This window comes from Heterodontus francisci, chromosome 1 (genome assembly GCF_036365525.1).
Source record: "Heterodontus francisci isolate sHetFra1 chromosome 1, sHetFra1.hap1, whole genome shotgun sequence".
Classification (NCBI taxonomy): Eukaryota; Metazoa; Chordata; class Chondrichthyes; order Heterodontiformes; family Heterodontidae; genus Heterodontus; species Heterodontus francisci.
Window position 1 is genome coordinate 184983692 of NC_090371.1, and position 13294 is coordinate 184996985.

A 13294-nucleotide genomic window follows, 5' to 3' on the forward strand; every position below is an offset into this window, starting at 1 on the left:
GAGACTCTCTGTAGCATTGACCACTCAGTGTCGTTGATGGCGCAAAGGTGCTTGGAGTGGATGCCAGCTGTGTCCCAGTTGGTGCGGCATCCAGCATCCATGGCTGCCAGGAAAGGGCTGAGACGATCATGGTGGCAAATGAAAGGAACACGCCTCAGGGGGCTCTGGTGTCACCCTTCAGCCCCTTGCCCCTTCCAACGCAGGAGCCATTTGTGTGCCAGGGCCCTGAGACAGAGACAGCCCATGCAGTGACACAGGTATGGCAGCCTGTGGAGGAGTGTCCACGGGCACCTCCAAGACAAGGAAGAAAGCGAAAGGCATCTCAGCCGGAGGCAGAGAGTGAGGAGCAGGCTGCCTCCACCTCATCCTCTGCCGCAGGGGGAGCATCCCGTAGAAGTGTTAGGGAGAAGAAACTGCCACAGCATTCAAATCATTTAATGGGTCACCTGGATGCTCCTGTCTACACGTGTCTGTTATGTCATTTGCCTCACAATATAACTTCCTTATTTCACCAGTCTGACAGGCATGTTGCTATTGTTTCATTTCAAAAGAGGGATATCACATTGTGGAGCAGGTAGCGAGTATGTGGGGCCCTGAGAATGTTGTGAATGCCATGAGCCCATGTGTTCAGATGTTGGACAATGGTGGATGGAGGATTCCTCAATCTGCATATTCACGGCAGGCAATGGGACCTCACAGTTATGGGTCATAGCGGGTATGATAGCCCTCTATGCTTGAAAGGTGAGTTTAGGGGTCATCAATCGCAAGGGCTCAGGGGAGATCAGGTGAAGCGCTGTTGAATCAGTGTGGCCCCTGTTGCCAGACTGCAGTTCACCCCGAGATATGGAACGGCATAGCTGGGTGCTAGCCACCTTTGGAGCTATCCCTTCTTCCTCCTCTTCCCAGACCTTCTCCGAGGTGTAGTGGTGTTCCAGCACCTCCTTTTCACCCATCTCCAGGCCTCTTTCCAGTGTCATGTTTTGCAGGGAGCAACATATGACCACAATGCGGGACACTCTGGCTGGCTTATACTGAGGGCACCACCTGACCGGTCAAGGCAACAGAAGCATATCTTCAAGAGGCCAATGGTTTGTTCAAAGCAGGTCCTTGCGAGGAGATGGCTCTGGTTGTAGTGCCTCTCCCCATCTGTGTCTGGGTCTCGGACATGTGTCAGCAGTCACCTCCTTAGCGGATAACCCTCATCCCCCAGCAGCCACCCACGGAGTCTGGAACTGAGCCTAAAGAAGTGCGGCAACTGGGACTCTCGCAAGTTAAAGGAGTCATGACAGCTGCCCGGGAACCAGACACAGACCTGCAAGATTCGCTTCCCGTGGTCACAGGCCAGCCGGACATTCAATAAGTGGTAGCCTTTTCTCTTTAGGAATCCAACTGGCTGGTCTGTCAGTGCCTTGATGGCTACGTGGGTGCAATCGATGACACCCTGGACCTGAGGGAATCCATTGATGACGGCAAAGCCCAAAGACTTCTGTGTCTGCACAGGCCCATCTGTGTCAAAATGGATGTAGTCTTCCACCCCTGCCTGATTGGGTAATGAGCTGCCAACTGTGAGATGCCACGTAGGCCCACAGCAATCCCTGGAATGGGCCGATTGCATAAAGATTCACGGCGATGGAGACCTTGACGGCTGCAGGTAAGGGACTGCCATGGGAACCATGGAGGTCACAGGTCATTGTGGATCAGAGCACACAGGTCCGAGACTGTCTGCCTGGATAGGTATAGCCTCCTATGGCACTGGTGCTCTGTCATTTGCAGATAGCTGACTCTTGGACAGCAGACCCAATGTCTTGGTTAGCCTCTTCTTTCTCTTGCAGCCCCTCGCTGTGCTCCTCTGACCTCCTCTTGTCCAGGAGGCTGGATCTGCTGCAGCTCATCCTGGCTGCTCTGTCCAATGTCAGAGTAGTCTGTTCCTATCTGGTGTCTCTCCGCTGGGCTTTGTGCATTCACCAGGCCTTGCCCTGCCGACCCCAGCTGCCCAAGTGATGCCAGCAGCCTCTCTGGATTCCTGCCACTCAACACTGAGAAAAGCAGGTCTTACCGCTGCAGCAATGGCTACTGTGTGGCACTTTTGAAGCAGCTGAGTTTTGCTTTGTGCCTCTGTATCATATTAATCAGTCCTTCCCATAGCCCTCATGGCTCCCCACCATTGTGCACGTCTTGTACACCCTGCCATGTCCCAGACATGGCGTTCTCCCCGTCCCCTTCATTTAAACATTGATAACTGCTGCTGACAAGCTTGTTAATGAGCTCCACATTAAGCTCATTAGGCACTTAATTGGAGGCATGCAGGTTTGCCATTTCCTCCCTCCCAGCGTCCCTTTAGAAATGGCAGGCCACAGTGCCAACCTCTGAGAATGTGATCTTTAAATAGTGCTCGGACCCACACCCACACCCAGCGGGCTTTAAAAATCCATCCCTTTGTCTTCATGCAATAAGCTCTTTGAAGACATAGTTCATGGAATGTTACAGCACAGAAACAAGCCATGTGGCTTGTCAAGTCTGCACTGGTGTATTCTCCAACTGAGCAAATTGTTGTAATCCTCGGTTCCTGGTCATTCCCCATACCCTTCAAAATTGTTATTTTTCAAGCAAGTGTCTAATTCCCTGTTAAGAAGTTTACAGACACGGCTTCGGCAATGGTTTGTGGCTGAGAAGTCCTCATTCTAACCACCTTCTTGTAAAGATATTTTTTCAAACCTCCCTTTGAATTATTTTTGTGATTGTTTTAAATTTATATATTCTCAGCCCAGAATTTAAATCCTGGCAGGAGATTTGCAGGTGGGGACCAAGTCAGATGAAAAATCGTCTGTCCCTCCACATGGTGAGGCCTGGTTCATTCTAACCCAGGACCAGATCTGACTAAATCTGATAGGAAGTTCTACTTGGCCAGTGAACGACAGTGGGATTTCAGGCAGCCAGAGCCTACCGGCAGTCAGATAAGTAGTTGGGAGGGGGTTGGGAGGACATATGGTCTGGGAAGGGGGAGGGATACCCGGGGCAGGGTTCTTTCTGAGGCTTGGATATGCATTCCTGACCAAAAAGGAAACAAAAATATTTTGAAATTATTTAATTTATTGCCCTCTTCTGGCTCCAGATGCACTTACCACACAATTTTACTGTTGGGTCTGGCACTGTGCAGGATTGCTGCAACTTTTAGTTAAAATGGCGTTAGGGGTCGTAATTATTCCATAGGACCCTGATTTTAATATATTGATAAAGCTTCTGCCTGCCTGCCTGCAGCAGTCACCTCAACCCCTCTGCTAGATACGTGATTAAAATGGTGGCATGTGGAGTGCATCAGAATTGCATCAAAAATTACCTGACTGCTATTTTAACCAACTGTCTGCCCTGTTCCCATTAGGCAGGCAGGGTTAAAATGGCAGCTGGACACCATCTCACTAATTAGTGGCCAATATCACTATTTAAGTTATCCTAGCCCTTCATAATCAGATATTAAGTAAACCTGAAGATTTTCAACTCTCATAAAAAGTGACCAAAGTTTTCAAGTCTGTCTTCTTTTGCAAAATTCATCATAGCGTAGGACCACAGAATATTGCAACACAGAAACAGTCTATTCAGCTTGTCGAGGTTGCATCAATCTTTCTCTCTACACAAGCCATTTAGTGCAAGGCCACTGTCCTGTTTGCTTCCCATAATCAATATTATTTTCAAGCAACTATCTATCCCCTTTTTAAAATAATTTATGAGCTCTGCTTCGACAGCAATATGCGGAAGCGGATTCCACATCCTAATTACCCTCCATGTAAAGGTTTTTTCCTGATAGCACACTTTTTGACATTGAACTACATTTCCCATCTACCTGCCCACTTTTCTAGCTGAACTAAGTCCTCCTGCAGTCTTTCACAATCTGCATCACTATTGGGTATACCCATTTCCAATTTGGTGTCATTAATAAATTTCTATATTATTCCAATCCAGATTATTTATGTACATAGTAAATAAGAATAGCCCAAAATAGATTGCTGCGGGGGAAACGGTGGCATGGTGGTAATCAGTGGGCTAGTAATCAGAGGCCCAGGGGTCATGGGTTCAAATTCCACAATGGCAGCTGGTGGAATTTAAATTCAATTAATTAATAAAAACCTGGAATTAAAAGCTAGTCAAAAATAATGGGTGCCATGAAGCTATCATCGATTGTCATAAAAACCCATCTGGTTCACAAATGTGCTTTAGGGAAGGAAATCTGCCCTCCTTACCTGACCTAGCTGACAAGTGAGTCCTGACCCACAGCAATGTGGTTGACTCTTACCTGCCCTCTGAAATAGACTAGCAAACCACTCAGTTCAAGGGCAACAAATACTGGCCCTACCATGAAAGAATGAAAAAAACTCCACATCTTTCTTGTCTAAAAAAACTTCCATAGACTTTATTATCTGCCCTCTAACAAACTCCCTAGCCACATGACAATTTTCCCTTTAATTACATGGAGCATTATCTTTGCAATATGTCTCTTATGCGGTACCTTATTGAATGCTTTCTGAAAATCCATAGAACCCCAGCAGAGATGGAAAATATGTCGTGACGATTAATGTCACTCGAAGGCATTTTTGTAAAGGTAAATCTTATACAATGATAGTGAGTTCCATCGGCTATCTAGGATGATAGTCACTGGTTTAGAAATGCAATCAGACAATTACAAACAATACAGCCTATTCTCAGCTGTACTAGTGGCAGCACGCAGGGCTAGTGTCAAGCCCTGAAGAAGCTGGCAGTAGAACCGTGTTGTTATTCCAGTCACTGAGACAGTGCCACCATGACTCCATTTTAATTTTTGGCTGCCACAGCCTCCACCTACAGCCAATTCAGTTGGAGGGGGGATGTAGATGATGCACAGTCACATTTGCTACTTTTCCAAAATCGAGTCATTTTCCACATTCTGAATGATTTTAATGGCAGTCTTTTTTAATTCATAAAGTTTTTCAAGTCTAAAAAAGAAATAACTAACATTCTTATTCAATCACATTACACACTCAAATAATTCCACTCGTAACGGGAAGGAAAGATAGAAAATGATTAAATTTATTGAACTGATATTTACTTAGTTACTCACAACGATGCCGCCAGCAAGGATATGAATTCTGAAATTCCATGGGGATTCTGCTGATCACCCACTGCAACTTCTGCTAACAGTTTCTCTGGGTAGTGGGGAGGTGGTGATGGGAGGGGGGGGTGGTGGGGATTCTCCATCTGAAGTGACAGTGGGAGACCGCAAGAAGCCTCATGGATTTTTCTGGCCATTCTGAATAATGGTAGGGAATATAAAACTTTTATTTACAAATGATGCATTATATTACTGTTATTTCATTTTATACTATCCATTTTTAATGAGTTTTTTGGGACTGCACAGAAGTTTAAAATGCAAGACCCTCAAATGTGCCCCTTTTCCTTTCCACTTCTTTCTTATTGTGCATTGCTTTGTTCTCACACATTTCTTTTAATTGGGGAGAAAGGGGTCAGGAAAATGATAAATTACCCTGGGTCACAGACTCTTTCATCATTCTTACCATTGCGAATTCACAATAGGTTTACATGAGACATGTTGGTCAATACCAGACTCTCACCTCTGAGATAGAAGAAGATTACTACACAGCAAATTGAATTCCTTTTTTTGCATGTCCAATGTATAATGTTATTGGGCCAGTGCACTGTGGTCTGTACATTTATAATAAACTGTGCCAGAAATGCATATGCAATCATCTTAAATGAATATATAAAAAAGTGCACCATCTGAAAAGCAATGATCATTTCAACAGCTGGAGGGTTCAAATGATTAATATTCTGGACAAGCTACAGCTTATCCGTGTTGTTTAAACTTTTAAAATCTATTTCATCTCATCATAAAGCTGGCTTGATTATTATTATTATTCGATGTGGTCAAACAGTGATTCTCATGACATTGCAATGTAGCAGATCAAAGTTCAGGCAAAATCAATCAATATCATCACAACATGGGCTAAATCCGAATAAATACACTCCTTGGAATTCATCATTGATATTAGATTAAGGCTATGTGCAGTTTTATTTTGTTAGCATCGTTTTTGAATGTTCATGTTTCATAGCAACAACCCTGGTGGCGAACAGTGAGTGAGGCACTGAGAGTCTGGTGGAAAACAGTGAGAGCGAGAGGGGCACTGAGAGTCTGGTGGAAAACAGTGAGTGAGGCACTGAGAGTCTGGTGGAAAACAGTGAGAGCTAGAGGGCACTGAGAGTCTGGTGGAAAACAGTGAGAGCGAGGGGCACTGAGAGTCTGGTGGAAAAGAGTGAGTGAGGCACTGAGAGTCTGGTGGAAAACAGTGAGAGCTAGAGGGCACTGAGAGTCTGGTGGAAAACAGTGAGAGCGAGAGGGGCACTGAGAGTCTGGTGGAAAACAGTGAGAGCGAGAGGGGCACTGAGAGTCTGGTGGAAAACAGAGAGTGAGGCACTGAGAGTCTGGTGGAAAACAGTGAGAGCGAGAGGGGCACTGAGAGTCTTAGGTGACCCACACTAATCTGATTGCAACTAATTCAAAACCCAGCACACTACCAGTCGCAAAAAAAGATCTGCCATGTATAAGTTGAATGAATTTTCCAGTTTTGGCCTCGATTCCAAAAAAATACATTTTCCACATTTTATTTTCTACCAGTTTGATGTAGCTACAGATGTGTTTTCTTACCAAATTTCAGAACAAATCAAAGTAGAGAATTATTTAAAGGACTAGGCCAAGTTAGTTGATCTGGAAATTAGACGGACCAATATGATACCAGGGCATAAAGGGTTAAATTATGAAGCCATACCTCATAAAATTTAGCTCCTGCTACTTTCTAACAGGCAGGAGAGAGGCAGGTTAAAATATTGAGATGGAGCAACCTGAGCCGTTAATTTTTGCTGGGGGTCCACATTCCTGGCCTTGCCAGGTTCTTCACCCAGTACCAGGGCCCTCTGCATGCTCCTCTCCTGCCAATATCAGGGCCCCAAGTTTTTAATTCCCTTGAGATTATAGGGGTGAGGGGCAATCTAGTTGAGATGTTTGATATGATAAAGGGTTTTGACAGAGATACAGAGAAACTATTTCCTCTGGTAGGGGAATCCAGAACAAGAGACACAATCTTTAAGTTAGAGCTGCGCCATTCAGGAGTCTTTACCAAGGAAGAAGATGCAACCCAGGCAGTGGTGAAACAGGAGGTAATTCAAACACTAGAAGGGTTTAAAATTTAAAGTTTAAAAAGGAGGTATTGGATAGGCTGTCTGTATGTAAAGTGGATAAGGCACCAGGGCTGGTTGAGATGCCTTCAAGGATACTGAAGGAAGAGAGAGTGGAAATCGTGGAGGCACTGGCTGGAGGAAGGTTTGTAGTGGAGTTCCCCAGGGATCAGTGTTGGGACCCTTGCTTTTCCTGATATATATTAATGACCTAGAGCTTGGAGTACAGGGCACAATTTCAAAGTTTGCGGAAGATACAAAACTTGAAATCATTGTGAACTGTGAGGAGGATGGTGTAGAACTTCAAAAAGACGTTGACAAGCTGCTGGAATGGGTGGACAGGCGATAGAAGAAGTTCAATGCAGAGAAATTAGAATTAGAACATTACAGCGCAGTACAGGCCCTTCGGCCCTCGATGTTGCGCCGACCATCTGACCTACACTATTCCATTTTCATCCATATGTCTATCCAATGACCACTTAAATGCCCTTAAAGTTGGCGAGTCTACTACTGTTGCAGGCAGGGCGTTCCACGACCCTACTACTCTCTGCGTAAAGAAACTACCTCTGACATCTGTCCTATACCTTTCACCCCTCAACTTAAAGCTATGTCCCCTCGTGTTTGCCATCATCATCCGAGGAAAAAGACTCTCACTATCCACCCTATCTAACCCTCTGATTATCTTGTATGTCTCTATTAAGTCACCTCTCCTCCTCCTTCTCTCTAACGAAAACAACCCCAAGTCCCTCAGCCTTTCCTCGTAAGACCTTCCCTCCATACCAGGCAACATCCTAGTAAATCTCCTCTGCACCCTTTCCAAAGCTTCCACATCCTTCCTATAATGCGGTGACCAGAACTGCACGCAATACTCAAGGTGCGGCCTCACCAGAGTTTTGTACAGCTGCATCATGACCTCGTGGCTCCGAAACTCGATCCCCCTACTAATAAAAGCTAACACACCATATGCCTTCTTAACAGCCCTATTAACCTGGGTAGCAACTTTCAGGGATTTATGTACCTGGACACCAAGATCTCTCTGCTCATCTACACATTTTGGTAGGAGGAACATGGAAAGACAATATAAAATAAAAGGCACAATTCTAAAGGGGGTACAGCGCAGAAGGCCCATCGTGTCTGCATTGGCTCTCTGAATAAGCAATTCACCTAGTGCCACTCCCTCACCTTCTCCCCGTAACCCTGCACATTCTTCCTTTTCATATAACTGTCTAATTCCCTTTTGAATGCTTCAATTGAACCTGCCTCCACTCTCAGGCAGTGCATTCCAGACCTTAACCACTCACTGCATGGAAAAAGTTTTTCCTCATGTCGCCTTTGCTTCTTTTACCAATTACTTTAAAATGTGCCCTCTCATTCTCGATCCTTTCACAAGTGGGAACAGTTTCTCCCTAGCTACTCTGTCCAGACCCCTCATGATTTTGAATATTTCTATCAAATCACCTCTCAGCCTTCTCTTCTCGAAGGAAAACAGTCCCAACTTCTCCAATCTATTTTCATAACTGAAGTCCCTCATCCCTGGAACCATTCTTGTGAATCTTTTCTGCACCCTCTCTAACACCTTCAAATCCTTGCTAAAGTGTGGTGCCCTGCTGAGGCCGAACTTGTGTCTTATACAAGTTCAACATAACCTCCTTGCTCATGTACTCAATGCCCCTATTAATAAAGCCCAGGATACTGTACTTCCTTTTGCCTACCCAATATTTGCCTGGAGTGCAAATCGACCCCCGGGAATAAAATGAGATTTAGCGTGTCCATATACAACATGTCAGGAAGGCATACCAGTACAGTAACCTGCTGCTTATCAAACTGTATGAAATATATTCCAAAGGAAGTTTTAATTATTCATGTACTGATTCTAATATAATTGGCTGTGAAATTCCATGGCGTGTGGGGGGTATTTCCCAGTCTCAAAAGGTAACTGGCAGGTGGCCAGTGAAAACCCTGGAGGAATGCAATTTTCCTGGGGATTCCACTGGTTTCCTGTCAGAATTACATTGGGAGACCTGGAGAAAGCCTATGAAATTATAGGACCATTCTTTTAAAGTAATATACTGATTCAGTATCTTGTATCATTTGGCTTCTGTGTATTAATTAATCTATAATAAATAATAGCTTGTGTACAATGGCCTGTCAGCAAGGTATGTCTGTCTTTTGCGCGAGACAGGTGACTGTGGTGGGCATCCCACATAATCTCCTGTAACACTTATACTGCAATTAGGAATTAATTCTCAAACATGGGGTGGATAAGCCATACGCATCACAAATAGAGGTAAGGATTTGGGAAGACGTTTGGAGTGAAATTGGTCTTGGGCAGTCGTATAAATCATGAGATGATAAATTGGCAATCTGTTTTACACCACCCATTGACTTCAATGGAAAACAAAATGAGGCAGGTTGATCTGCTTAAGAAAGTGAATGTAAAGATAATGAGTAAAAGCTCAAACTGCAACTAGTCTGTTCTGTTCACATGATCCATTTTGAAAAATGCCACACGTTTGTCAGTTTCGGTGCTCGAGAGTGACTACCAAGATTGGCGATTCTTTCTCTTAATTTAAATTCTTCCATGAAGGCAGACACAATCAAGACTGATCCTGTTCACGTTGATGCTTCTACACATTTCCTAGCAGGAATTGGTAGCAGTGATCAAAGATAGGATCACAGATTTTGCCCTCCCTAACCTAAAGATCCTAAGGCCATCTGTCGTACCCTCAACAGTGGTGATCGCAGGGTGAGTTTGTTTTTGGTTTTGTGGTGATCCAGAGGTGATATCCCAGCAATCTGGGCCATGAAGGCAAGCATAGGTGGAAGTGTGTTGCTTCCAGTTTTTGTTTTTCATGTTTTCTGTCCTTTTGATTCCAAATCTTAGAATTCCCTGATATGTCCCTGAACTCTTTATACACTTCTGGGCTGTATGTCATGTGTCCCAGTAGAGGAGATTCTAACCATCAGAATGGAAAAAGTGGCTGTGTCTGAATTTCATGTCAGTCTTAAAATGAGCTAAAGTTTGTTTTTTGACTGGGCGTGTGTGTGCATAGATGCATACATGTGTTGCATGTGTGTTAGAGGGTGAATGAGAGGAAATCACATGGTAGTTCCTAGGAGATACATTGTATTTTATATATAATAGGAAGTCTATAGTTTGAACTATGTGTTCAGAGAATCCAAAGTTTGCTTCCAAATCTGACATATGAATTTGTGTAAAGAGGTGTTTAATGTTTCAGTCAGAATCTTTCTTTGGTTTTTACCCATGATCAAATGCATTATAAGCATCTTTTGTAATCTTCTTCAATTCAGTTTCTTAATAATACTCTCAAACCAACTGATACTCACTAATGCAAATTCCTTGTTGAGAATCATTTGCTCAGCCAGCACCGACTCATTGTGGAAGAGATGAGGTTGCATGTGACTCCACATGTGAGGGAACCACCAGAATTCATTTACGTACTTTAGCAGCAGATCATCACCTTCATCCTCTGCAAGCGTTCCTGAAATTGTTACACTTGTATCAGTTTTGTAAAACAATACAAACTTAGATCGTGATAATTGGACCTAAACAGTTTCTGGAATTAAGCGGGGAAACATAAGATGCCCTTACAGTGGCGTAAAGAAACCATTGGAGTAGCAGGTATCCTTTGTCACCCAGCAGACATTGTGTCCCTTGACCCTGCTGTTGAAAAACAGCTGGGACATTGGACTGGCAAAGTATAAAAGTATTGTGACAGCTCCCAGTTATCATAAATTCACATACAGGAAGCTGTGTCCATAGGCACAAATGATCTGCACATTTAGGCAATTAAAGCTGTTAGCGGTTAATGGAAATATGGAGATTTATATCAAAAACGTGGAATGGCACATGCATGCAACCGACAGCCTCACAATCCTGGGAAATCTGGAAACAAATCATTGCCCCTTTCGTTATCTGTCTTGGACCATTGGTAAAGAGTGAATTGGTGAATATGCAGTGAATTTGCTAATCTGGCAAAACTCCCCTGTGGCTCCCTGAAATGAACCGACTGTGTAAAATATCACAAGTCTGATCATTTTCTCTGTTGCAGTCAGAGCCACCCTACTGTGGGTCATGTTTGCAGATCTGGCAGCAGCAATAATTGGCACTCCACTAACTCTTCACAACTGAAGTGCAGCCTCCCCTATGCAGCTGAGGTGATAGATTTTGGACCTCAGTCAAAACAACCTGCTAGTACGGCCTGGCAAACACATATAGTTAAGTATAAGGTGGTGAATTTTGTAAGAATAATAAGGAGGCCACATATTCCTTGGAAAATAAGAGTCTAAATGAGGTAGAGGAGCAAAGGGATCTAGAAGTACCGATACACAAATTACTGGAAGTAGTGACACAGGCCATATAAAAAGCAAACAAAGTGCTGGGGTCATGTCAGAGGAAGAGATACAACTGGAGGCTGTAAGGGAAGCAAACAGCACCAGAGGAATTACATAGAATTATATAGAATGTACAGCATAGAAACAGGCCAATCGGCCCAACTGGTTTTTGCCAGTATTTATCCTGTATGCAAGCCTCCTCCCACCCAAATTCAGCTAATCCAATCAGCATAATCATCTATTCCTTTCTTTATCTTGTACTTACCTAGCCTACACTTATACAGCTCATGAGAAAGGCTGGAAAGTTCACCTCACTCAATACATCCCTCTATCACGGTTTGTCTCTCCTCCGGTGTTGCTCGATTAATCTGGCTTCTCTTACATCCTCCAGTTGCACCTCTTCACTTAACATGTACATAATGTAAAATGAAATTTCCCATTGGAAGCCCATTTTGCAGCTTTCAGCTACATTCTCCTGAATTCCCTGTCAATACAAGTCTCTTCAAGGGTAATGAGGAATGTAGGTGAAGACTTCCTGAGTAAAACAGTACAGGAAATTAGCAGAAGTCTTTAGGCAATCTCAAGAAATTGCCAGACATAGGATCATAGGAAAAAGGAGCAGGAGTAGGCCATTCGGCCTGACGTGCCTGCTCTGCCATTCAAACAGATCATTGCTGATCATCTATCTCTACGCCATTTTTCTCGACTATCCCCATATCACTTGATGACATTATTATCCAGAAATCTATCGATTTCTGTATGGAACATGCTCAGTGCTTCCACATCCCTCTGGGTTAGAGAATTCCACAGATTCACCACCCTCTGAGTAAAGAAATTCCTCCTCATCTCAGTCTTAAATGGCTGCCCCTTATTCTGAGACTGTGTCCCCTGGTTCTAGACTCACCAGCCAGAGGAAACATCCTATCCACATCTACCCTGTCAGGCCCTGTAGGAATTTTGTAAGTTTCAATGAGATCCCTCTCATTCTTCGAAACTCTAGAGAATACACGCCCAGTTTTTCTGTAATCTCTCCTCATAAGACAATCCCGCCATCCCAGGGAATAGTCTGGTGAACCTCCGTTGCATTCCCTCTAAGACAAGTATATCCTTCCTTAGATGAAGAGACCAAAACTGTTACACAATACTCCAGGTGTGGTCTCACCAAGGCTTTAAATAATTGCAGGAAGACATCTTCACTCCTGTAAAATCCCCTTGCAATGAAGGTCAATACATTTGGAAAAGCAATCTTATCTTCAGCAGTTTTCCTGTAAACAACCAATTCTGCCTAGATTAACAGGTCTTGGAAACTGTATCTGCTTCATAAAAGCATATAATTAAAGGGTATATGTGAAGGCGATAAGTGACAGAATGGATGGATGCCACCATTCTATACTAACTCTGCAATTTATATACTTCTGCCACTGATAGAGCAGATACTTCTTCAACCTGGCCTGAGACCTGCAAGAATTTTAGGGAGGAAGCGGGGCTGAGTAGGTTGGACATAAAGTCTCTAGTGTTTAGAAGAATGAGAGGTGATCTTATTGAAGCATACAAGATTCTGAGGGGGCTTTCTAGGGCAGACACAGAGGTTGTTTCCACCGGCTGGGGAATCTAGAACACAGGGACACAGTCTCAGGATAAGGGGTCAATCATTTAGGACTGAGATGACGAAAAATTTCTTCACTCAGGAGCTTGTGAATCATAGGAATTCTCTACCACA

At 43.8% G+C, this 13294-nt stretch overlaps 1 protein-coding gene across 8 annotated transcripts in view; it reads right to left on the reverse strand.

Moving 5' to 3' along the window:
* Positions 1-13294, reverse strand: part of ndst3 (N-deacetylase/N-sulfotransferase (heparan glucosaminyl) 3) — a 949017-nt gene that overhangs the window by 125226 nt on the left and 810497 nt on the right. For all 8 annotated transcript variants that reach the window (XM_068039449.1, XM_068039470.1, XM_068039439.1 and 5 more), the window contains one exon: positions 10567-10721. In XM_068039449.1, the coding sequence (XP_067895550.1) occupies positions 10567-10721 (155 nt within the window). The remainder of the gene's footprint in view (positions 1-10566; positions 10722-13294) is intronic.